The sequence below is a fragment of the Sparus aurata genome, chromosome 6 (genome assembly GCF_900880675.1).
Source record: "Sparus aurata chromosome 6, fSpaAur1.1, whole genome shotgun sequence".
Lineage (NCBI taxonomy): Eukaryota > Metazoa > Chordata > Actinopteri > Spariformes > Sparidae > Sparus > Sparus aurata.
In genome coordinates, this window is record NC_044192.1 from 23164631 (window position 1) to 23190540 (window position 25910).

At 40.9% G+C, this 25910-nt stretch overlaps 2 protein-coding genes across 6 annotated transcripts; one reads left to right on the top strand and one right to left on the bottom strand.

The window, feature by feature from the left end:
• The first annotated feature begins 2317 nt into the window (after positions 1–2317).
• mmp19 (matrix metallopeptidase 19) lies at positions 2318–8857 on the top strand. The gene is made up of 9 exons (XM_030420173.1): positions 2318–3736; positions 3882–3967; positions 4086–4216; positions 4482–4691; positions 5855–6100; positions 6923–7042; positions 7572–7736; positions 7825–7952; positions 8038–8857. Exons 1-9 carry the CDS (start codon positions 3650–3652, stop codon positions 8266–8268), a joined length of 1404 nt encoding a protein of 467 aa, XP_030276033.1. The 5' UTR covers positions 2318–3649; the 3' UTR covers positions 8269–8857.
• Positions 8858–9146: 289 nt separating this feature from the next.
• On the bottom strand, positions 9147–25217 carry LOC115584065 (transmembrane protein 198-like). Of its 5 annotated transcripts, none has more exons than XM_030421457.1 (5): positions 24693–25217; positions 12400–12640; positions 11606–12181; positions 10441–10518; positions 9147–10253 (listed from the first exon to the last, which is right to left on the bottom strand). In XM_030421457.1, exons 2-5 carry the CDS (start codon positions 12551–12553, stop codon positions 10201–10203), a joined length of 861 nt encoding a protein of 286 aa, XP_030277317.1. In that variant the 5' UTR covers positions 12554–12640; positions 24693–25217; the 3' UTR covers positions 9147–10200. The 5 variants fall into 5 exon arrangements, with proteins under 5 accessions (XP_030277317.1, XP_030277316.1, XP_030277312.1 ...); XM_030421456.1 differs by having other exon boundaries at positions 10429–10518; XM_030421452.1 differs by having other exon boundaries at positions 10370–10518.
• Between the last annotated feature and the right edge of the window lie 693 nt (positions 25218–25910).

A 25910-nucleotide genomic window follows, 5' to 3' on the forward strand; every position in this document is an offset into this window, starting at 1 on the left:
TATGAAACTCTCAACTTTTTTTAATGATGCCTCTATATGACCTATATGAGGAAATAAGGTCATCAGCAGAAATACTGGCTATTGCTGTGTAGTCATTACAGTTATTCCTAGTATCTGTCAAACAGTTGGATTCTGTGTTATCCATGTTGGATAAGTCTTAGTATAAAAAACATTGTTAAAATTCATCCTAAGAATGAATTGAGGAGCCTCACGGTCGGATAAAAGACGCTGCTCTGTACTCTGCTGGTATGGCACTTAAACTTTGCTTCACCACTGTCTTCTGACAGTTTTTTATCTTTTTGCCACCATTACACATTACCTCATCATTATGCATTCTGCACACCGCTATGGTAAAAAAAATGTTTGAAACTATATCTTTTCTGGAACAGATACAAATGCACTCATTTATATTTCAGGAGTTACCATATACATGTAAACCAAATGATTTTCCTTGAAGTTTAGAATATAAAGTACTGACAGAAACTGTGGCTCGCTGGAAACTCTGGAAAGCCCCACTTATTCACAAATGTACCCATTTGAGGGACAAATAAAGGAATTGTGATTCTTGTGAAAGGGAAGATTGACAAAACTGAGCAGCATAAATGAGGTAATCTTCAAGATGATGTCACTTGTGGGTGATACTTTTTGTTAGTTTGGTTGAAATTCAGTAACTGTCAACAGTGGGATGAGGTAATTGAGCAGTAATTGCTGAGGATAGCTCTAAAATCAATATGATGTAGGATCAGATAAAAACATTTTCTTCAACAGCACTTTGTTAATTATGCAGAAATCCAGTTTCAACTCCAAAGACACTGTCCGTCCAAAAATGCGTTTGTGAACAGTTTTATGTCGAAACTGAAAGCGTTGGGGTTTTCCTGGAACATGTCATTTTGGCTTCGGCACCAAAGTTTATTTGAGCTGTGAAACGTGTCTGAAGATTTCCAGAATCTCCTCCTGCTACGTTTGCTTCGTGTTCCCTTATTGTGGTAACAGAGGAAACAGGATATGAAGTGACTCAGACAGCATTCTGACAAAAGATGTTGCAGCTGGCGGGAAGATGAGTAGCAGGAAAGAAGGCAAGAGCAACTCGTGTAGAAGATGAGGTGTCATGTTCAAGGCAAACAATGACAAAACTACACTCATTTATCCTTTAAGTCAAAGTCCATTATGTGTGTGATTTCTTAATGAACATATGATCTGGTAGTCATGATGTTGTCATGTTGACAACTGACCCTTTTCCCTGAACACAATATTTTCCATGATTTTCCATGCATGATAAATACGGTGGGATTCTTTTTTAGTGTGTTGCGGCTGCTGACCAGGAAGTTGTTGGGAAATCATGTTTGTTGTAAACTTTTTTTATTGTGATCTGTCTCTGAGTCATAAATGTCTAAAACTGGGTTGAGCAGAATTGCGTAGAAGAGCTTAAGAAACACGTTCTTAATGGATCTGCAGTTGACCCAGTCTGACGTATTCTGATGTTATTTCACAGGACTGACGCCGCTGTGAGTATACACTACTCACCAAGTCTATTAGGAGAAGTGAAAGAAAATGAAGGAAGGCAAAATCTGCAAAAGAAATGACAAATATCGTCTATTGCAGCCTAATCCAATTAGCTTTTACTGTACTCCCGTGTCTTGCTACTTCCTTTTTTCTGTTCCTTTATTTTCATAATTGGTCATAATGACAATGGTCATAGACAGGAAGCAGATGGAGCTGACTTGGGTAAGTTTCACTTCTATCTAGGTCAGCAAAGACAGAGAATTGTGTCACTTTGGTGTTAAATGCAAACGAGTGCACTTAAGCTCTGGATTAATTTATCCGTGGAAAATTGTGATGCAATGAGGAATGTGCAGCATGTGGACTCATCTTCTTCTAAAATTATCAAAGGAATATACAAGAAACAGCCTGACCTCAATGCCTGCATGAGTAATTCGGTTGCTAGGATTTTGACCATCAGACAGAGTTGGCAGATAAACACAAACCTTTAGTGTCAGTGTGTTGTCTGTAAGTCTGTAAGGTACCATACAGTTGTACGATGCCCACCATCCTATATGCACTTACACCTTGAGACCAGCTGTGTTGTCGGCTAATGCTAATGTTACATTTGTATATAGTTTATTCATTACAGTATGTTGTGGTCTTGCACCAAGTTTTGTAAAGATACCCTACAAATATCCCAGTGAAATCCAGAACTAAATAACTATAAAGTCTGTGGATTATTGTTTTGTTTAAAATGTATACATCTGAAAACTAATTTCCTAAATGTTATGAAAAGTCTTTCCTCTGATGAGCAAAATACAAGAAGGAATTAAATTTGGCTGACGAGGCAGAAACAGAAACCGTTAGCCGGATGATGTTGCCTCCCGTTGGTTCTGAGAGATCTCCAGAAAGCTGACAAACACACAATCCTCACATGCTATAATGGCCTCATGTTCTTCACCCATCCAACAGACAATAGCAATGTTATATTTACACTGAAGTCATGTATTTGGCCACCTTGATGAATTTAAGACCCATTTTTACTCACTTCTGTTCTCTATCACCGTCTGACATTTTATCTTGCTGGATGGTAAACTAGCCAGCTAACTGCTCGCCTGTCTGTACAAGCCTATAATTTTGTTGGTGGAAGCAGCTGTTAGAGTTGACGAAAAGGAAGACTGAGCTAAAAGAGGCTAAAAGGCTCAGAGGAGCTGCACAGTTAGTGCATGATTCCCAATCGCTCCCCTGACAGTGACTCATTATTCACTTACCATCATTATGCCTCAGTGATTTCAGTCATTGTTAGCCTATTTGATTCTGATTAATGTGGCTATTAATGAAAAATTAGCATTTTGTCCTTTAGTTTTTTGTCCTGTTTTGGCTCATTTAAACACTTGTCAATGAATTCACAAACCTTTGTTTTGTTTTTCTGGTGGTTAGGTTAACATTTTGCTTGCATTTGAACATGATTTTATCCCTTAATACCTTTTGGATTACATTTGTTTTGCAAAAAAAGGAAATATAGCTGTTGTTGGTATTGTTGTTGAAAACATGCAATAGCCAAACCAACCCCATGTCTGGTCCATCCTTTTTTACCTGTCATCAAGGGTGGGTCCAATAGTGGATTAATTGGGTAGTGAACATAAATATTTGTCTCAGATGGGACAGGTGTGGGAATGACAGGAATGTGGAGGTGAAGGGGAAAAACACTGTCTGTGGTTTAGGTTCCTCATTGCACGGTCACAGTACTGTGTAATACCAGGGATCAACGAAATGGCACTGACCCTGAAGGAATAGTATTATGTGTAGTTTGTTCAGGAAGACCTTCCTTTTGTCAGAGAGTTAAACGGTGGCTCGACCCCGTAAACTGTGGGAGTGTGAAGACCCCTGCTGCAGCTCCACATCCTCTCTGAGCAGCTGTACAGTTTAACAGCAGACATGTTGGCTCGAGGTCAACTGGCTGCTCTTGCAATCCTCATTCTTCCGATGTGGATCATCGCAGCCACAGGGCTGACTCATGCGCCGGGCTAGGTTAAAAACCGCTGGAGCGCTCAGAGAACAAACAGAGTCTGCAGCTCCGCCGAGCACTTCTCAGGCTCTGACTATCTGAGCCCTGGATATTTGGGACAGAAACCCTTTTGTAAAAAAAAAAAACAAAAACTTGAATATGGACTACACAGGACTGCTGCTGCTGCTCAGCCTCAGTGGAGCAATCTGTGCAGTGGTGCAGTGGACAGAACTCGATGAAGCAAAGGTAAGATGATAGTTTGCTTTCTGATTTGTTTTAACATACATTTACACGATGCCTATCTGAGCAGTCTGTACATACACTGTCAACATAAGTTCACAGTGTCTTTTTAAGCGCGTGACAGCTCTGTTTTCTGTCTTTGCATTCACAGGCCTATTTGAAGCAGTATGGCTACCTGAATGAGCCAGCTGACCCACAGGACCCTCATTACCTGGAGGAGGTGATTGACGCTCTCAGGTAAAATAAATTAGCACGTGTTAGATCTAGCTGAGGGTCTGTTGAAGCACAGAGGAGGACGCGGGCAGTCCACCTTGTGTTGTCATGTCAGTGTGCAGATGTGTTGTTCTGTCTCCAGGGTGTTCCAGAGGGTGAACGATCTGCCCCCTACTGGAGAAGTAGACGAACCTACTCTGGATGTGATGAGGCAGCCGCGCTGTGGCATGGAGGACCCCTTCAACAAGCGACAGCACAGATACAGAGTGTTGGGTGAGACTTCCCTTGGTCTCTAAAGGCAGCAGCTTTTAACTCATATAAGAGAGACTGCTCAAATGATTCACGCAAATAGAATTACTGCTAAAGAAATAAAACCACTTGTTCAAACTCAACTCAAGTGGCAGTATATATACGCCTTATTTGAAAGTGCTATGAAAGAGAACGCCAATGCTTTCTAAACCTTTATCAAGAGACATTTGTCGAGGCACACCGTTTTGCTGTGGTGATTCAGAAAAAAAAGGGGATCGTTCTCTTGCAGGTCGCTGGAGAAAGAGGAGTCTGACCTACCGCATCATCAACTACACACCGGACATGAAGAAGAAACTGGTCAACATGGCCATCCGCTCCGCCTTCAAGTACTGGAGTGATGTGACTCCTCTGACCTTCAGAGAGATCCACCATGGCAGAGCAGACATAAGGATCTCCTTCCATGACAGAAAAGGCTGCAGTGTCCCATTTGACGGCCGTGGTTAGTTTGTTAAACATGTTATTTCACTGTGTAACACAAACTGCTACAGCTTCTGTCTCCTATGGCAAGCCATTTTAACATTTAATAGCTAGACTGGATATGTATTGCAGATATCTGTAATTCAATTCTTCCTTGTCAAAAAGAACATTTCAGCTATCCACAATAACATTCTTCCTAGGACAAATGACGTCACTTTTGCCATTCATGTGTATTGGGCTTTCAATTTCAGATATCCACAATGACATTCTGGATATCTAGAATGAACATTCTGGATATCTGCAATTGAATTCTTACTAGGAAAAACTGCCATTTCAGACATCTTCAATCCAATTGTTACTTGTCATAATTTTCATTTCAGATATCCAAAATGAAAAACTATTCCAGATATCCAGAATGTAATTTTGAATATCCAAAAATACATTGTGACTAGTAAAAATGTCATTATGCATATCCACTATATATATACAGATTTCCACAATTGAATTTTTACTAGTCTTAATACGAATTGTGGATATCCGTAATGACATTTTTACTAGTCACAATGTAGTTTGGGATATTTAAAATTACATAGTTATTCATTTTGGATATCCGAAAATGAAAATTATGTCTAGTAACAATTGGATTGAAGATGTCTGAAATGGCAGTTTTTCCTAGTAAGAATTCAATTGCAGATATCCAGAATGTTCATTCTAGATATCCAGAATGTAATTATGGATATCTGAAATTGAAAGCCCAATACACATGAATGGCAAAAGTGATGTCATTTGTCCTAGGAAGAATGTCATTGTGGATATCTGAAATGTTCTTTTTGGCTAAGAAGAATTGAATTACAGATATCTGTAATACATATCCAGTCTAGCTATTAAATGTTAAAACGGCCACTTATACTTTTTAAGGATTTTTAGATATCTTAAATTCAGTTTTGACTAGTACAATCAAAGTTGTAGATATCTTAAAATAACATTTCTACTAGTAAGAACATTATTACAGATATCTTTAATTACCATTCTGACTAGTAAGAATACAATTTTGACTAGGAGAAATGCTATTATGACTATCTAAAATGCAATTACAGATAGGAGTGTGGTTCCATTAAATGTTAAAACGGCTTGCCATAGTCTCCTGAAACTCTCACTTGAACTGTTTGTTTGTACCACCTGCAGGTCACGTCCTGGCCCATGCTGAGTCACCAGAGTCTGGTATTGTCCATTTCGATGAGGATGAGCTCTGGACTGAGGGGTCATATTATGGCACTAATCTGCGCATTGTAGCTGCCCATGAAATCGGCCACGCCCTCGGCCTGGGTCACTCTCAGTACAGGAGCGCTCTGATGGCTCCGGTCTACGCTGGTTACCGTGCCAACTTCAGGCTGCACTCGGACGATATCAAAGGAATCCAGGCGTTATATGGTGAGTGCATCAAGGAGGCCCACTGCACCGGATCAGAGCTGACAGACTAATATTGATTGTGAATTTGCATAAATCAGTGCCTGTGACTTGTGTCTTCATGCGGCTGTTAAGACGCAGATTTAATGACATATTAACCTCCTAATGAGGCTTAAGTCTCATGGCATCGTAGAAAATACTTAAGAGGTTCTCTTAAAAGAGTTTTTAGGGGAATTATACAAACCTGTTTGTTAATTCCAGATAAGAGGCTGAAGGATAAATCTTAAGGCTGATTTTTGCTTATTTCAGATATATCTGTCTCTGTAGTACTGATACGCCAAAGATACATTAATCTGAAGTTTTATGACTTTGAAGTCATTACGCAGTTTATTTTATCTTGTCCTCTTTCCACTATTTGAATTCAGTAAACATCATGTCATTTTTCAGTATTATTAATTGTTGTGAGGGTTATGGGTAGGATGTGTGACGATCGGCCGTTCACAGTAAGGTAAAGATTAGAACTGTTATGACTTGTCGATGAATCGATGAGTTGATAGAAAACCAACTGAGACCGCAGGATTGGTCTCCATGAGGTAATGTGTGATTTTATATGTGATGTATATGATCGGACCCCAGCAAGAACATTAATAACTGTATAAAAATAGCAGTCTTTTTGCTGATGGTCTCATATGCTGTTCCAGGTCGTTTATAGTCATCATGAGACTGTTTCATAAACACCTAAAAGTTCCTCATAGTCAATTTAAACTGTACGTACATTGTTTATGGATTTCAAAAATAAGCAACACATCTATTTATTATGCCACCTGTAACTTCTCTGATTTACAGGCAAACGTGCCACCAGCACTTCGGCCAGCTCAACAACCCCCGAGAGTCTGTTTCCCACAGAAAGCAGCCATCAGAACGTCCCCAACCCCTGCACTGCCAACCTGGATGCCATCATGTTGGGTAAGTTATAGATTCACTGTTGTTGGAAAAGCCCCAACTGTGTTCATTGCAGTCAAAACAAACTGGATTCACAGGGAATAGCCAAAATGATGTTTTGATAAAGGTCTTAAAAAAACAAAATTTCAGACCTTGATACCAACGCAACCACAAATGCCTCTAATTTGAGATAACATTTTGTCTATTTCCTGCATGTGAATGAGACAGCAAATATATCTGCTTCACAGAGAACAAATCATCTTTGGCATGTGCATCAGTCAAAAAAAGCAGCATCATTGCAGTTGTCCAGTAAAACAGTTTGAGAAATTTGGGTTTTTGCAATTGCAATTTGTTCCAGGTTCATTTTCATGACAGGTTTTGATTATTTTGTCCAGCTCCTGTTTGTGTTAGGGTACTGTGATGATGTTGATCTTTCTAAATCAATCAACCTCAACAAATCAATATCTGATGTCGCATTATATGAAGACGGTGTTTTTGTAGGACCACAAAATGCGTCACAAACAGTTTAAAAGCTCACGGTTTGTTTAACCAGGTCCATGGAGGAAAACCTTTGCTTTCAGTGGTGACTACGTGTGGACGATCTCCGACCTGGGACATAACACACCTATTAGGATTGACAGCCTGTGGAGGGAGCTCCCCGGCAACCTGAACGCAGCTGTTCACTCTCAAAGAACCAACAAGACATACTTTTTTAAAGGTACAGATGTTGTCCAGTACCTCTGGTCATGTGTATGTATGTGTTCTTCAGCGGTCCAGTCCAGAACTTAAAGTTTGCACTGTTTCAGGCAACAAAGTGTGGAGGTACACCATGCTCGTGCTGGATTACGGTTACCCAAAATCAGTCAAACGCATCCCTCCTAACATCGATGCAGCCTTGTACCTGGAGAGGAACAAGAAGCTGGTCTTTATCAAGGTATCTATGGTGAAAACATGACTTTATTGATGACTCCTCTTTCAAAAGTCCTCTCTTCTTATCCCATGACTCTTTCTCGGTGCAGGGTTCAGAGCACTGGCAATTTGATGAGCTGAAGTACACGGACTTAACTGCTTACCCCAAACCGCTGTCCATGCTCTTCACCGGGGTGCCCTCCAGTCCAGACGCCGCCTTCACCTGGACCAACGGCAACATCTTCTTCTTTAAGGGAGATGAGTACTGGCGTGTGAACAAGCTGCTGACAGTAGACAGAGGCTACCCACTGAGCAAGAAGGAGCGCTGGATGCGGTGCTAGGAGTCAACCATCAGGGGGCAGCAGGCGCCCACGAGGTCTGAGGCAGGGGGGTGCTGGTTCCACTCCAGGGGCATTGACAACCAGGCAACCTCAACAGCAGTGACTGATTGTGAACTATCATAGACATCAAAAAGAAAAACTAGAGTGGTAACTGATTTTATTTCACTGGATTTTAACCAAGCTAGCCCTGCCCTCCGCAGCAGGCTGATTTTAACGAGGCTTAGTTCTTGAGCACAAACGTGTGTTTTTGTGACGCTGAGAATTATGTAAGCTTTTGTATGATCTCAGGGAGAAATCAAGGGGGGGCCTTCAGTTTTTCTCTCCAACATGTGTGTCAGATTATTGTCTTAATACTTTCAGTGAGATGTAATACGATGATGGGAGTGTGCACTTTCTGTGAGGACATTTTGTTGAACTAGTCATCTTTCTGAGTGTGTTCAGTCCTCTTAAAATGTTACTAAACATGTCAATTATCGCATGACTCACACTGGTCTGTTAGAAATCATGTGAAATAGATCTGTGTCCTTATTGTTTTAAGTGAAAATGTAACCTTTTCTACAATTAAATGAGACAAAATGTCAGCAGAGGAGATGTTTTTTTTCTGATTGCAATTTTTTCTGTCGCCAGAAAAGTGGCTCAACATTCCCACAAAAAGGAAAGAAAAATATTGAATGTTTGCTATGATGAAAGGCCACTCTGTCCTTCATTGTGTTGTCTGGGAAAAAAAAGTAAGTCCGACCGGTTGCAGAGTAGGAAATCCTCCCCATGACCTCTTTCTCGCCCATGAAAAATCTGGTGAGTAATGCCGCCAGTGTTGCTAAGATCCCAGAGAAACAAACAGTGCTATTTATCTGACACAGCCAATGAGAAGAAAAATGTATTTGTATCAAACACATTTATTCATTTTGAATTTTCTATCAACAAGTATGTACAGATTCAGGTAACAAGTGCCCTTGTCCCTGCAAAATTCAAACAGACAAGAAAAATAGGATAGTTATTTAAAAATCTACAAATTAACAACAAACATGCTTTGTTTTTTGTCCTTTTCGTCAACACTAACATGTACTTGGTCAATATATAAATTAAATTATAAAAAGTTTACTCCACAAGCATACACGACAGTCTAACTTCTGAGAAGGAGCAACAATAAAACACAGAAAAGTCACAGAATTAAAAGATCGCTGCTAGAAGAGATCCCCCTAAAAACTCATGTAAAGAGCTTTAAACAATACAAACTGTAGTTTATTTGCATTATTTAGTTTTTTGCTTCATATTCCATGATTCCAACTACATGTAATATCTTACTTTCTCGCCACACGGCATCTACAAAAATACAGAAAATGAAAGTTGATACACTGTTAAAACTTTCCTACGTCCACACAGTTAAACAGTAAGACAGGTAATAACACAACACTTCATGGCAATGACTAACTTTTGAAGTACAGTACATGTAATGTCAAACACACTGTTTTGTCATGTTCACTACCAAAACAGGAAAATGTCTGGTTTTTGAGGCTCATACTTGCCATTTATGTATTCAATACATGATGAGAGGAAATGAAGGACCTTACTCTGTTAGTATCTGTTATTTTTAGTGTTTCTCTGAGAAACACAGTGGTTGCAGTGGTTATAGCGTGACACTTCTCCCTATAAAGCAGCATTCTGTTTCTCAGGGGCATCCTGACAGGAAGAAATCCATCTTTGCTCCAGAACTGTTCAAGGGCAGAACGAACCCTCAGCTGAGGGGAGCAGTTTATTGGTTCTACTCTACATTAGGAAGACACAGTTGGTGAACCAGAGAGCACTACGTAGTCCCTTCTTTATCTCTGCTTTGCTCAGACCCTGACGACCGGAGTTGTCGCTGTAAGGGGCGCGGTGGACCCGGTGTCGTAGTCCAGGTCAATCATGGTGTGGTTGGCGGTGCCCAGGCTGCTAAGGGAAGTGCCGGTGCCCATCTGTCTGTCCCGCAGACTTTGCAGGTAACTCTGAGAAGAACAACACAGGGAGAGATAAGCAAGGTGCACAAATATAGTGGAGTCAACTTGACAAGTATTTAATGGCATCAGTATCTACAGCACACGCCGTGTTGGGTGACACTGACCGGTGCCAGTAGGTCCCCAGCGTAACGTTTCACTGGGGTGGGTTTACGGCGGTACGTGCCTTCCTGCCCACCTGCCTGCTGTCGCTTCTTGGCGTCCTTTTCTCGAATCCGCATCAGCTGGACTCTCTTCTGTCTCCGACTGATGACGACTATAAGGAGAAGAAGACTCAAAGTCAGCTTTTTAACATCACTCATCATCTATCAAGTCACACTCCTTCTGGACAGACTATAGAGATGCAGTGGGAATAGGACGTGTAGTTGATGCTTTGTGCTGGCAGGTCAGGTTGTTCTGGGATGAGACTCAGCAATCAACTATCCTTCTCCAGGGAGTTATATTTTGTTGCTCTAAGTGAAGGATAAAAGTAAAGATCCTTCACATTCATTGACTTAATGAAAGATAGCTACAGTGATGTCTTTTAATATAACATAACTTTCACAACAGTATAACCACAGCCTTTTATTTGCATTGAATTTGAATTTACTAGGATGTTGCACCTTCTTTTATTTTTTGTGTGTGTAATTGTTTTTGCATTTGGGTTCAGGGTTGAAAGCATTTTTTTTTGTTTTCTGTTAATGACTTCTTAATGCATCTTCTTTTTTTTACTTTTACTAACGTCTCCTTATATGTTTACTCTGATGGACGTTCTCTCCCAGCAGCAGAACTGACTTTGGCTTTCAGTTTGGATATATTTAAAAATTACAAACAAATTACACTGTTGTTAATCTCACATATTTGCAAGTGGAGATACTAAAGAATCCAGTAAAATATATCTGTTTCTTAAAAATGTAAATAACTTAATCTTTTTTCTGAATTTCATAACAGTGAGAGCATTTTCCAATTTTTATTCTTATTTTTTAAGAAGAATTAACAAAGGGCAGATGTAAGGTAAATCCCTCTGTTTTTTAAAAGCCTTGTGTTTTAAAAAAATAATGAATTTACTTTTGTATCCTTGTAACTAATATATGACTCAAGATGATTTAATGCTGAATTGAATTAATGCAGGATGTATCATGAATTCCTGTTTCTCCTAATTAACAAATTATCAAGTCACTATATCTTTATGTGATCAGTTCAGAATTAATAGATCACCAGTTAAGCAGTGGGAATTCTCAGTCACTTCATACATACAGTAATATGCATTAAGATAATTGATAGCTTTTTGTACCTGCACCAGCGTCACATTTCCATATCAACAGGTGCTCTGACCCAATAAACAGGTCTGAAATAAAGCTTACCCTCAGTGTGCGAGAAGCTGTCGTCCGTCAGTTTCCACTGGACCAGTACTCCTATGATGCTGAGGGCGGGCCAGATGCCCAGAATGACCCAGCTGTACCAGCAGAGAGGTGGCCCCGGTGTGAGGCGCAAGCACTCATACACATGTGTGGCCAAAACCAGCATCTCCACAAAGTAATCAGCACACACTGTCATGATGGCTGCCCCGAACACAGCTGTGGAGAGCATGGTGAAGAGCTTCTGCCACTGCAGTGTCAGCACGGCAAACAGCATGCCTGTTCCCAGGAGTGCACCCAGTGGGACCCAGACTGTGGTTGGAGTGTAGAACTGGTGAGTGACCAGCAGGGCAGCAAGGGCCAGGAGGAGGCCCAGCAGCAGGCCAGTCATGAAGAGGCCAACGCTTCGCACCAGCATAGTGACCAAACCGCACAGCAGGCCTATACCAAGGCCTATACCAGCGCTGGCCTCCACGCTCAGCTGAGTGTCCAGCACGTGCTCCTTGTGGCAAAGCAAGAAGATGATGACGGAGCCGAACATCAGACCAGACAGGAACATTACGGCCTTGAAACAGCGGTAACCTGCACGAAGAGAGAACAACAATGTCAGATCTTTAACAAGTAACAGAATATGCCTTCTATAACTGAAGAAAAAATCAGTAACATCAAGTGACCGCACAGGTTTATCCAACTCAATCAGATATATTTGAAGGATGCACAATGGAGATAAGTTTACAGTTACATAAGACAACTTTCAGCTCGCTTGATGTCAAGGTCTGTGAGCCGCTGGGGATTCTCACCAAAGAAGCAGTAGATGATGCCAAACAGGCAACACATGGAGCAGATGACGGCAGGGATGACATCATACTTTCTCTCTATCTCCAGACTGCAGGCGTCTACCTCAGCCATGCCTGCACCGGCCCCTTCGGAGCTCAGCCCAGTGGGATCTGCCATTCTGGGTGAATGTGGTAGGCTGATGTTCAGGAAAAGGGCAGAACTTCTTTTGGCGTTATCTCAAGTCCATCTGAGCAGCTTTGGCGACTGTAAGAGAACAGAAAATGTGATGAACTGTGGAAAAGGAAAGCAAGAGTGTGGCTGGATATCAGTCCAGTAAAAAACAAGTTTTAACCTGATCAACACAGAAAAGCTGAGTACCCCTGAGGGAACCGGGAAGAGTGAAAATATTCAAGTCAACTATGACTTCTTCCTGGCGGCTGTGTATGTCTGCAGCTGTCACAAACTCAACACACAAAGCTAAGCAACTCAGCGCAATACTGCATGCTGTGGCATTAGTCAAGTATTGGATTGGCTCTGATGTCCCTCTGTAAATAATTTGTTCCAATGTAGCGGTCCCCACCAACACGTTTCACTTCACCCCCCCCAGTCCCTGTACTGCCTTTTAAACTACAGTTAACAATTTACTTTATTATAGGCTGGTTCCAGTTATTTTAAATGTTCCCATATGCACAGTGATTTCACTGCAGTGGGTATCAAGGCACATTAAAGCAGCAAAACTAAACACTAGTTATAAACTTGACAGGACAGAGGAAGCAGAATTAAACTTCTATCTTCTGAAGCAAATTTGGTCAGAAAGCTCTGATGGAGCTCAGGATTTATTAGAAGGACGGCTGCTTTATGCCAAACATTTTCACTGTATGAACCTGGACTGTATGTTTGACCTTTTTGGGTGAGTGAAAGAACAAAGAAGGGGTGTGAACAGTCAATACCTGCAATTCAAATTATGTTACTGTGGCTATGAACACTGGATTATACTTGCATGATGACATGGTAACAAATTACACTGAAGTTCGCTGGTTTTGAATAAGAAAACATTTATTAAAAGTAAAAGTTATTTTGTGATAAAATATAAATCAAAATTCTGTTTTCTGCGTGTTACTGCAACTTCCCGAACACGACTGTGTTTTACTTCTTTTTTAGTTTTCTCTCCGATCTTGAATGCCTCTATTGTGTCAAGCTTCTGCTGAAGACAACTGGACCCTGCTCGTCCGTGCCTGATGGAAAGTGAACCCTTAAGGTATCACTTTTTCCACTTTAATGGTGTATGCTTTCATTTGCTCGCAACCACCAGCCGTTGATCTGTATTTGTAAGACCCGGACCGACCAATCCGCAGTTAGATATCCATAGGGTCTGCGTGTGGAACATCTACCCGCGCGTTCCTGTCAGGCACTAAACAAACATTCGCCCACTGTAACTCATGGGCCAGGACCCTGTGGGGATCTGCTTGAACCCACTGCGTCCCCCGCCAGAACCAGCTTACTCTGCCTCTGAGCGGTTGCCTCCCTTGGCTGCATTCAGATATGAGGAATGAGATTGGTTAGGGAAAGGGTCAGACTAGGTTAAATCAATCAGAAGCAGGGTTATGGAAAAAAATACAATTGGATCCATAATGGCGCCTCTAAGCAGGGATCCAGCTGCAGTTTAACAGTCAACACATCACACCCCCTTCACTACAAGACACACTCCCCCTGAGATATTTTCCTAACCCTGTAGTTTTGGTGCTTAACCTCTCCAAGGGTGTAACGTGGAGTAGGTGTGGTGTAGGCAGACAGAAAATACTCTCCTGTGCTCTCCCTGAATCTTTATTATCATGACACATCTGTGGTGGGTCACCTGAGAAGAGTAATGGGCTTAGATTGAAAAATAATCTAGATTTATTATATACACATTTATAATATAATAAATACATAGTATTACATTATAGATGCATATTACACATTCATATTGTCATTATAGATGTATATACAATATTCAATTGTTTTATATATATAATCAGCATACATATCGCTATATACAGTATATATGCACGCTTTAAACAGTATATCCTTCATATTTACACAAAGCAACTATCCTGTGCGATTTCTGTTTGTATCCTGTGCAGTCCAAGACTCTGTGCAATTACATTTACACAAAATTTCAACTTTTTTTGTGTGTATTACTACACTATACTAGGGCTGCCCGATACATCAAGTGTTCATCATCATCGCAATATGAACATGTGCGATTAACACATTGCAAAAGACTGCCTATCAGATGAATAAGAAAAATCATTTTGTTTACATGTGCCATGCATGCACCTTGAGCATGCCAACATTTAGCCTATCAGACGGATACAAGGGCCAATCAGATGAAGCCCCAGCTAGCCGTTAGCTACCCTGACAAAATTAATCGGCATCAGTTTGGTGGTGTTTGCCAGGTTATGATGGCTGAGGGAGGAGAGAAAGGCCATGAATATGTGGTCAACAAAGACCTGGTGGTGAAAATAAACAGCACTTCTGCTATATGGACTTATTTTGGATTCAGGAGAGACGACGTGTTACAAACACAGGTACTGTCTAAAACATGCGAGCAGTTGTTGCAACTTCTAGAGGAAACACGACCAATCTCGTTCACCACCTGCAATACAACCATAAAGACCTACATGAACGATTCAAAACTAACGTTAGCCATCATTAACAGTATAGTAAATAATATGCAAACTTCAATATATTTTTTTTTTAAATCGCAAGTTATATCGTCATCGCAATATTGAACAGTGTTATACTTGTGTGGGCTACAGTAATGGTTGCAATAATCAAGTGCAGTTCTACATCTTGGTCATATCTGTATATGTGGGAGTTGAATACAATGTATAAAAGCTTTAATATTAAATTCTATGTTTCTATTTTTGTCTTTGTCTTGCTTTAATTAATTCCATTTTTATTTATTATCAGTTTTGTTGATGTGAAAACTGGAAAGTTTCCTTCAACAAAACAATCGCTAGTGCCCCTTTATGCAAGCTAAAAACAAGCTCAAGTATAATCTAAACGCAAGATATAGCTTAAAAACAATTTTTTCTAGGGTTTATATTTCACTTCCAACTGCTTTGTAATTTATAGGAAGCTAACCGACTAGTACTTGAAAAAATTATAAATGATATTTAAGCTGGCAGGCCTGTAGAGCGCCACAGAGGGCTGCAGTGGGGCTAAAGGCTTATGGGTGGACTGCTGCTGGCAGGCCTCCTGTATGATCTCACCACAGCTGAGATCATATTACAGCTAACTCACGTTTTCGACTTGAGACAAACAGTCAGGAACAGTCTGCCCTGCTTTTATTCATTGCTCCCTGCCAGGTCTTTCCCTTTCTGCCCTGTCTGTCCACCAAGTCTCGTTTTTTACCTGGAAATTTACTCAACTCAAATCTATTTTCTCATTTGTTTCGACTTCTCTTATACACAAGGCTGTGTAATTTGTATGTCGTGCCTATGAATGATTTTACGTGGAAAAAATGAGAGTCCACTGGAAAGTTTTCTTTTCTTCTTTAGTCACTCGCAGCTCTCCAGTACCTATTTCTCTCCTCTGCTTTCCATCAGTGACAATGCGTTGTCTTCTTTTATTTTTAGATGAATTTAGGGGAAATGTGTACTATATGTATATGTGGCCAGTTGAGCTGAAATTGAGATAATATGTAGAATAGTTTAGAAGTAGGCCTATGACTTAATATACCTGCTGCAATGTGGTAACAAAGAGCTAATGAAAATGTCCCAAACTGCTAAAACTAGTCCTTCATCAGTCATTTTCAGTACTCTGTAATAAACAATATTTTTGCTTATAAAATTACTTGTGGATCTAATAGATGGACTACAGTGCAATCTATACAGATATCACCTAAAGGTTGAAGAAATGCCTGAACTAAGGACTGGTCATCAAAATTCTTTGCGGACACCGATGTTTAAATAAAAAAATGTCAGTACTTAAAGTGTGACAAACGGGCCCAAAGCTCATAAATGTGCCAGTACGAATATGATGTGACACGACAGATAAATCAGCCACTGCTATCAGTAAATGTAATCTCATTTGCCAATAGAAACGTAGCAATCAACAAGGTTAGGATAGTTTATTTTCTGTAAAAAGAGCAAACTGGATAGACTAAGACAGACATACAATACAGTAACTTTTCTAACAAACTGAGGACAGCTTGAGACTGATCTTTGTAGACAGTCAAGACTATAGTCTCACATCAACATCAGCCAACTTCAAATGAAGAACTAAACTCTACGGTGGATAATGTAAGCACCTTCATCTTAAAGCAAGAAGAGTCTGAGTATGACAGCTCTCTATATTTGTATCGTCAACATATTTGAAACTTCAAGTCAATGTGAATATGAGTGTCAATGTTTTTGTCTTTGTGATAGGACTGGCTTCCCTTGCCCATTAACCAGTGACTAAACCACCATGTGACCCCTAAACAGGATAAGAGGTTAGAAAATGGATTGACAGAGACAGTAACATCACTGTGATGGGCTTTTGTTTCGCTCTTTGGTCTCGGTCACATGAGAGAAAACTTTTTTTTTATTTTATAATGTGGAACTGTCCAAAGGTTAATGTGTACCTCCAAAAAAAAATTTACCAACAGGCTTCAGTAGATACACTTTACTTCGGGCTTCAAGTTAAACTTGATGTTGAGTGCATTTGGTTTGGCCCAGATCCTTTTGCCCCAGTTGGCCTTTCTTCTATATGACATGAATGTAGAACAGAGCCACCTGGTTGGTTTGGATATGAAACACCTGCACCTGCCAGCTGTCATTTGTAGAACTCGTTTTTGTCTGACTCAGCTCTGAAAGCCTTCCCCTTTTTACCTGCTGTGACCATTTTCTGTGTGCAATTCTTGGTTTTTGTGCCTGGTGAGACATGTAAAACTTTAACAATGAGTGATTGAGCTCATCTTCTGCTACACAACATGCTGCATCGTGTACTTATCACTGGGTTTATAAAGATATTTAACTAAATCTACACCACTAAAGTATAAAAGATGTCTGTTTAGAGCCCATTTATCTTCCAAAGGACTAAGACAAAAAGTTGTTTGATGTCTCTTGTACTTAACATACAGCACATCAAATCTGAATACAGCTTTGTACTAAATCATGTGGGTAGATAAAATAGTGACACATCACATTACACAGTAGCTCATTCTTATAGTAATTACTGTAATTGGACACTGGCATCGACCTCTGTTGCTTGTCATGGGCCATGACTCTGAATGACTGTTTTGTGGTCAGCTTATCAAATTTAGATAATCATCAATGCTAATACCAAGTGATAAAATCTACTGTCTTTTCGACCTCAAAACATCTTCATTTACTGTTAAATGTTATATTCCGATTGTTAAAACGTGTTTTTTTTCCCCTTTGGCCGGGGGGGGGGGGGGGGTTGTCTGCCAGTAACACTAACACTATGAGTGTGAACTAGTTAATATTTCAACACCATTTTAAAAGTAATTTAATAAACTCACGCATGTATACTCCCACATCTCTGTGCGTCTGCCTCATGTTACCCCTCTGTGAGTCACAATGGTGTCCTATGTCTAGCAGGCTTGGAAGTCCTTGCTGCTGAGGGAGAATAGAGCCATTATGGGGCAAAACAAAGACTCTGAGGCCCATGCTGTGACCTCTAGTGGCACTCAGAGGAAACCATGCGGACGAAAAGGGAGACTGCATAAAGATGGCTGAGAGCACCAAGGAAACTGGTAGGTCCCGAGTGTTTGGTTTAAGATGGGTGCCAAGTATGTGCCTTTAGACGGCTGGTGAGTGATGGAGGGAGGGGGTCCTAACTCGAAACAGAGTTATCTATCTTACTGACTGAGCTCTCCAGAGGGCCCCCAAACCTGCCAATGCTTCCACACTGAATTTTCTACGAGCTAAAGTCGCCTGGCAACTAATTCAATACAAGTCAACAAGAAAAAGAGTAGCAGCTCTGTGAGGCTCTAGCTGCTGATAGATCTAAATGCTAATATTGTCATGCTAACATGCACAGCGACAACACTAACATGCTACAGTTTTGCATGTATTTTTACTAGGTCCACCATCTAAGTTTAGTCTCTCATTTGAATCGGTGGTATATTTTACAGCAATTCCTCAAAAAGTTGTCAAAATATTTCATTTGCAAAGAAGCATGTCTACCTTGTGATGATGCTTGAAAAGTCAGAGGATAAAGAAAGTCATGAAGGTTCAAAGTCTGGAGACTTTAAATGTCTCCAGACACATTTCTAAGGGAATTTAACTGACAGTAGTTGAGATATTTCAGTGTAGACCGAAGAGGTCTATATAGTCAGGGTTCTCCCCAGAAATTTTTAGTGTAGCGGCGCACCATCTGTCCGGGGGGGTGCGAACGCTCGTCAACGTCAGTCCGGGGGACGGACGGACGGACGCTTGTCACTGTCACGCGGAGTATAGCGGCGCTGACCTAGCGGTATAGCGGCGCAGCGCCGCTGTTCCACCGTCTGGGGAGAACCCTGATAGTATATAGTGTTTCTGATCTTTTTGATGATCACCTCGGTGTCTTGGATAAACAATAGTGACATTAGCTAGTCACTTAGCTTATGAGATGAGCTCTTAGAACATTATGTTGCCCTTGAAACAAAGTATACTCCCCCTGAACAAATACTACAGGGGGGCTGAGCAGTGCTCAGCTGCTGAGGAACGGGCAGAGCTGACCAAAAGTTCCCCACATAGCTAATTTGGGTGTGTTTGGTAAAGGGGTTGGGTGTGTGTGTGATCAGAGCCAAGGATTCTGCAAGAGCTACTCTGACTTGACGGCCAGGGCCAGCTGAGAAGCTGAAAACCTGCAGTGTTATGACTTGGCTGCCTGTCACTTGGAAGACGCGACCAAGAATGTGAGATGCGCTGGGGTCTGCGCTATGCAGTTGCAGCCGTAAATCATGCCACCTTATGCTGGGCACCCGGACTAGCTGACAGACTGATCGTGTCCGGACAACAGGCACCATGGGAATAACGCCGTCACAGTGGGGTTTATTAAAACGGATGCCATATTGTGCTAAGCCTAACACTGGATAAACGTGGATAAATGTATGCTCATCATCTCAGTGCCATCTGCTTTCACTCCAGATCATATTAAACAAGACATCATATGGGCACTACTGAGCTTCCTGTCTTTCCACAGCAGGAAGCTCAGGACCAGAAGAGGAAGTGGAACATCAGGTTTCAGCAGGAACTGACCTTTGTGTTAGTGACACGGAGCAGAGACAGGGACAAAAAGCTGGATCATCAACACTAAAACATCATTTTACATCAACAACACCTCTCTCCTGATTTCAACTGAAAATCTGAGATTGGAAAACACAAGGCAACTACTGGGACTAAGAAAAGTTAGCATTGTCAACTACAAACAAGCTTGTAATCTGTCTGGCTCGTAGGCTAATCTACAAATAACCCTTGCTATTGTGTCACGGAGGGGAACAAAAACTTGCATAATGAACAAAGCACCACATGATATTCAGTATACACTTTTTGCAGACTTTGAATGCTTGGAGGTTTTGTAATTCCTGTCAATATACTCTGGGAAGCTCCATGCAGCCATACTCCACCACAATGATGATGATGATGTTTATGTGCCTTTATTTTCACCACCACTGTACACCAGTCTACCCGAGTATATCTTATTCTTTTCTATATATATATATATATATTTATTCCTATATTTTAACTTCTGCACAATCTATGTCCTTGGTTTGGTTTCTCTTTTTTCATCTCCCAATTCACTCGTGCAATTCTTTTGTAAATTTTTTACGAGCATTGTTGGAGGGAGCATGAGAACAACAACTGCTCAATAAAAGGCTGCTTTACTGCAATTGTTGTTTACTTCTATACAGACTTTATATCGACAAGTCACCACCTGCAAGGGCCACAGGTCTCTACCGTCACATTCAGCAGTCACATACCAGTTATATTCCTCTCATTTTATTTTTTTAATCCTGATTTATCCTTCGCCAAACACGCACATCCACTTCCCTTGCTTCAAAACCTCACCAGAGTGCGTGGCATAGGCATAGGTGACTGTTTTAAAAGCTCTATTGTGCACACCAAAAAAATTCACTATATGTGAGTCATGGGATAATTTTGCATGCTCAATCTTCATATGTCTCTCACTCATTCTTTGTATGTGTGTTCAAGCGATTGTATCCCAGTGCATCCTCATTGCATTGTCAAGACAGCAGAGACAGAAACATTAACAGGGCTGTTTTTCCCCTGCGCAGACCTGAAATGTCTTCACATATTTGTGACCTCAAACTCTCTAAAATTGTCAATTTTCTGCAAAAATATTTGTCTCCCAATTCCAAAGCTGCTTTAATTCACCCAAACAACTTTATTTTGCACATAGCACAGTTGGGAGTTCCTGGATTTTGGTCACTACACAAAGTTAGAACAGTTCATTTTTATTTTGCAATATTTGGTTGCACTCAATAGGTTTTTTTAAAAGACACAATTGGCAGCAGGTGAAGTGATCATATTTTAGTCGTAATCTCACTGGTAATAATGGGACTTTATTGAAGTCTCCAATTTCCAAATAAAGATCATTCAAACGAGTCAAGTTTATAACTATCACTGCCAAACCATTTTTTGACAAACCCCAATAATGGTCATTTGTGGCAATATTTTATTAGTCTTTTCCCCTCTTAATCCCTCAATCTCACGCCTGCCTGAATTTAGTCTAAACAATAGAGGCCTTTCAATTTAAGACTGCAGTGAGCTACTTATAGAGAGGCATGAAGAAAAGATCAGAAACACAATGAGGAGCCTTTTGAAAAGAGTCACATGTCAATGAATCATGCGTGTGGACTGTACATCAGAAATACACATGGTCGTTAACATGCTAAAATCCATGGTGAGGACTAATCACTGTTAACTCTCCATGCTGCACTAATATGGAGTTAGTAGGAGCGTACAGTGTGTGCAGCAAGGAGGGGCAGTTCCACAACACTCTATTAGGGTTTGTGGTGGAGAGCAGCATTTAGTAGGCGGTGTGGTGGAGTCTGATGTCCATATGTCAGTGAGAGCATGACAGTATAGTGCTGTGTGACAGATAATATATGCTGCTGATGAACACTAGGTTGGCACAGAGAACCTAAATGTTACCACCCATTGCGCATATGTATCCTTGAGCAAGACGCCAACGCAAGTTCCAGGGGTGTACTGACCTCTGTATGAAGTAGAGCTGAAGACTGGGGCGTGTTGTTACTATAATAGCGCTTTTATCAAACTGTTGTGCAAGAAAGAAGAGTTGCTCAGGCAGAATGTCAAACCAAGTTCGAATAGGCCACAGATTGAAGTGTGATAATTTGTAGATAGGTCTGCTATAGCGGCAGAAGAGGAGTCAGTAGTGGTTCAGACCTCCGTGCAGTGCCTATATATGTCTGCAGCTCTTCCACTGCAGCTCTATCATTTAGAGCCGACATTTAACCCTCTTTGTCAAATTCCACTCGACAATAATTGTACCTCCTACTGCGATCTCATGATCCTAAAATATCACGCATGTCCTTCATTTTCCAACACTGCTCTCATGTCATAACTATAACCAATGTTTAAAGTGCTATAAGTAGCCTATGGATGGATGTTGCAAAATGACTGGTATCAGTTTTTATGTGGTTTCCATGTGACAATGGATTTTTTTTGCCTTGCACCCAAAAGATTTCAGATCCTTCCCTCTCTGAGCCTAACAAGTCAAAGCTACTCCTCGGTCATGTCAGTTCATCTTTTAGTTAGATTATGGCTGCAATTAATTTTTACTTTAATTGTCAATGACTGTGTATATTTTCTTAATTAATCAATTAGTTTTTTGATCTATGAAATGTTAGAAAATGTTGAAAAATTACGATCAGTTTTTCTCAGAACCCAACATGCCGTCCTCAAATGTCTTGTTTTGTCCACAACCTAGCATGATATATATATCGGTCTGACAGTTTATAAGGACACTTATATGAAGTGCTTATTATTGGTATCTGTAAAATTAAAGCTGATAAATAAGACATTAATATGTAGCCAAATTGGTTTCATTGATACAAATATAAAAAAAATTGAAATGATCAGTTATCTTATTGATATCTGACATGGTAAAAATCCATAACGTACATCCCTACCTCAAAGAGATTAAGATTAGTGTTGTAGATTCCCGTTTATTCACTTTTAAGAAGCTCCCTTAAATCAAGTAGGCTACTCCTTGAGGTATCTTTTAAAAATACACCCATGATGCACTTCCTGATAAGTGGAGAACGTCACAGGTACAGAGCAATGTAGTCTTCTTATTAGATAGACCACAGCAACAATCTTGAACAGATCGTACTGTACAGCTCTTACTCATAATGACAAGCTTTGAGTCACTCCTCAGAGACCTAGCCATGTGCGGCGCATATGGACTGATGCAGGAGGCCTGAGCCTGTGGCCTGACTGAGCTGAAGTATGCTAATGCAACAACTGTGACGACTTCAAAGTTAACGTCCACAAAATAATCATTATGCGACAGTGTCATTGTGAAACTGAACTGTGCTTTTGTGACCGTTTGAACAACGAACAATTTTAAACAATGTCCCAACATATGTCAGCAACTAATGGCAGAGGAGACGCTGAGTATACATGCTCCGTCACTGGTTTAAATTAAATATTCAATAATGACTAGATCACATTATAAACTAACCACAGATGGCAAATAAATGTTTCTTCTTCTCACATGTACAAAGGCTGAAAGTGAAACGACAAATTCCCTGAATTTCCACAAAGTTTTGTTCTTAAATGTCATCTAAAAAGAAAGAATTGTGTATATTATTTTTACTTTGTGTTACAAAATATAGAATTAGTTTGGAACTATAGATAATAAGCCAATAACTTCATCAAAAGAACAAACCTTAGCTTATGGCCCTGTTGTTTTAAGAGGAAAAAAAGACTGCTCATGTTTAAAGAAGAAAGCTGATCCAAACACAGTAATTACCTAACTTCAAATGAAAGCTTGTCCTATGGAAATTCCTGCTTTGCCGTGCTGGTCAGCTGCTCTTACTGTGCTCACTCTCTCTCCAACAACGCTCTTCTAGAAGCTGCTTAGAATACTTTCAATAAAGATCAGGGTTCAATCTTACTTTTTCTGTTAAATTGTAAAAAAAAAAAAAAACAACAACTGCGCAGTCTGCATGGTGTGAGCATAATCGCGAGACTAGACAAAAACGAGAGCCTCCCGTCCCTGCTAATTAAAAGGTACCACGCAAACAACATGTGCAGTCCAACTTTCATCAAACCCTGCTCTTAAAGCTCCCTTTCCTGTCCTCTCTTTTCCCCCCAAAGCAGGGAAGGGCTTCCTCTCTGCTGTTTAAAAAAGGGGCAAAACCATCTGGTGCAGGCTGACAGAGTATAGGTCAAGTAGATGAGGGGGGGCTCAGTGAGGGGGTGTAACTACAGACTCCACTCCTCAGTAAAGACAGGACCTGTAGACTGTCATCACACTGGTCAAAAAGCCAAAGAGGCACTCCTAGTCTGGATCACACAGCAGAACCACAGGGCCAGGTCTTCCCGCACGCTATGTGGGCCAGAAATGGCGATGAAATGCTTATATGATAGGATGATACCATATAGTTATGCTTACGAATTAGGTGGTAATAAAGAAACACAATTTCTTTCGTTGATCACTTGGAAAAACAAAGTTTTTGTTTCTCCAAGTGATCTGTTGAGTTGACATATCATTTGATGTTAATTAAACGGATCAGTGCTGAAATTGTTTAAGAGCTACTTAACCATCTTCCCCGAGTACAACCCAAGTACCTGGAGTTGTTAGCCAGTACTGACTCAAACACAGCACTGAGGGGTTTCTGGTCTAAATGCTTGGTTCAGTGCACACAAATAAAGCCTAAAATCACCCTGGATCATGACGACTTTGTCCCCAAACGCTGAAGGATAAGTTGCAGTATGTGACTTAAGTTTAAAACGCTGTAAAGGGGGAGCAGCTCTGGGAGCAGCTCTGGGAGCAGCCTGGCTTGCTTACGTGTTATTAGAAACAATTCCAGCTGTAGAGTTTGGCACTGATCGGTTTATGATCTGAGGTGGGATCGCTCGGCTACAATCAATCATCATCGGCAATGGGGTATGAGGCTATTGTTTCCCATGACAGTTCAGTGAACTCAAAAGTCCACTGGCAGGGAATAATAATGAGACAGCCAACCAAACCTCTGGCGTTAAAACGAAGAGTAGGCTATTGACATCTGCCAGCACACACAAAAATGAACTTGAAGCTTTAGTAAAAGTGATTTATAAATACTTACCGATGAGCCTGTGTTCGGCAGCTGTATCGGTAACTTCTCCTTGACAATCGGCCCTGTCAAACAGGAAAAACAGCCCAGCATTCACCCACACAAAAGCGGCGGTAGAGCACAAGGGGAGAGCCGGTTTTCTCCCTGTAAACTTTTTGTTTAAACTCACGGGCTGACCTAACTAAACCGACGACAGCGGCATGGTTCTGTTCCTACCCCCTGCCTCATGCAAATGTTTGAAAACGAGAGACGAGCTCCGACCACAGACGTGAGGAAGGTTAGCTAGTTTCCATTCTCCGCGGTGCCTCACTCACTCTCTCAACTTGGAGAATGGATTAACCGTTGGAGTCCCCGTCACTGAAAAAAAAACTGTGGAAAAACTGAACGGTCCTCCCTCACATGCCTCCCCTTCTCCTGCCCTGAAGTAAACGCCACTTAAAAACACAAAGGAGGAAAAGTTTTTCCCTCTCTCTCCCCGGAGGCGATCCCCCTCGCTATCTCCATCCAGGCGGCGTCGTCAGTTGGTCCGTTGGCAGGGCCGGGAGGGAGGGGGGAAGTGTGGGGGCCAAGCAACAGATGGGGCCGCTGAGCTCCTATAAACGCATTCATTTAATGCAGAGTAACTTTAAGTTTTAAAGTAAATAATGAACCGAGAAGAATCACAGCAGCCCATTTAAACCAAACATTATAATATAATTTGGTAGTTCCCCCCATGCATCATATATGAGAGCACAGAAGAGGCTAGCTAATGTTTTACGCTAATGGAAGCCCACAGGTCAGTAGCTAATTTCAGAGGATGATATAATCGATAATAAAATCGAATTTAAACATCAAAAAAGAGTTTTAGCATCACATCACTTTGCCAGGCTGAGTGGGATCATCACAGACCAGTGCATTATGAATTTCATGGTTCTGCATCACATTTGCTATGAGCAATGTGAGATATTCCAATTTCCCCCTGCTAGCTTCTTATACCAGTACCACTTTCTGATAAGGCACTCTTTGTAAAGGTTTGTTGAGATGTTATTAATTACTTATCAATAACTAATACATCATGACTTAATACCAATGCTCTATAGAGCTCATCAAGTCAGTGTAAAGTAATAATACATGTTTGTTCCGAGTTTGCCACCATCAAAGGCCAACATAAAGACTCATTTTGGGTTGCCAGGTTGTCTCTAGTTGGTATTTAGCCTGCTCCAGTAGGACACTCTTTGTCCTTTTAGCTCT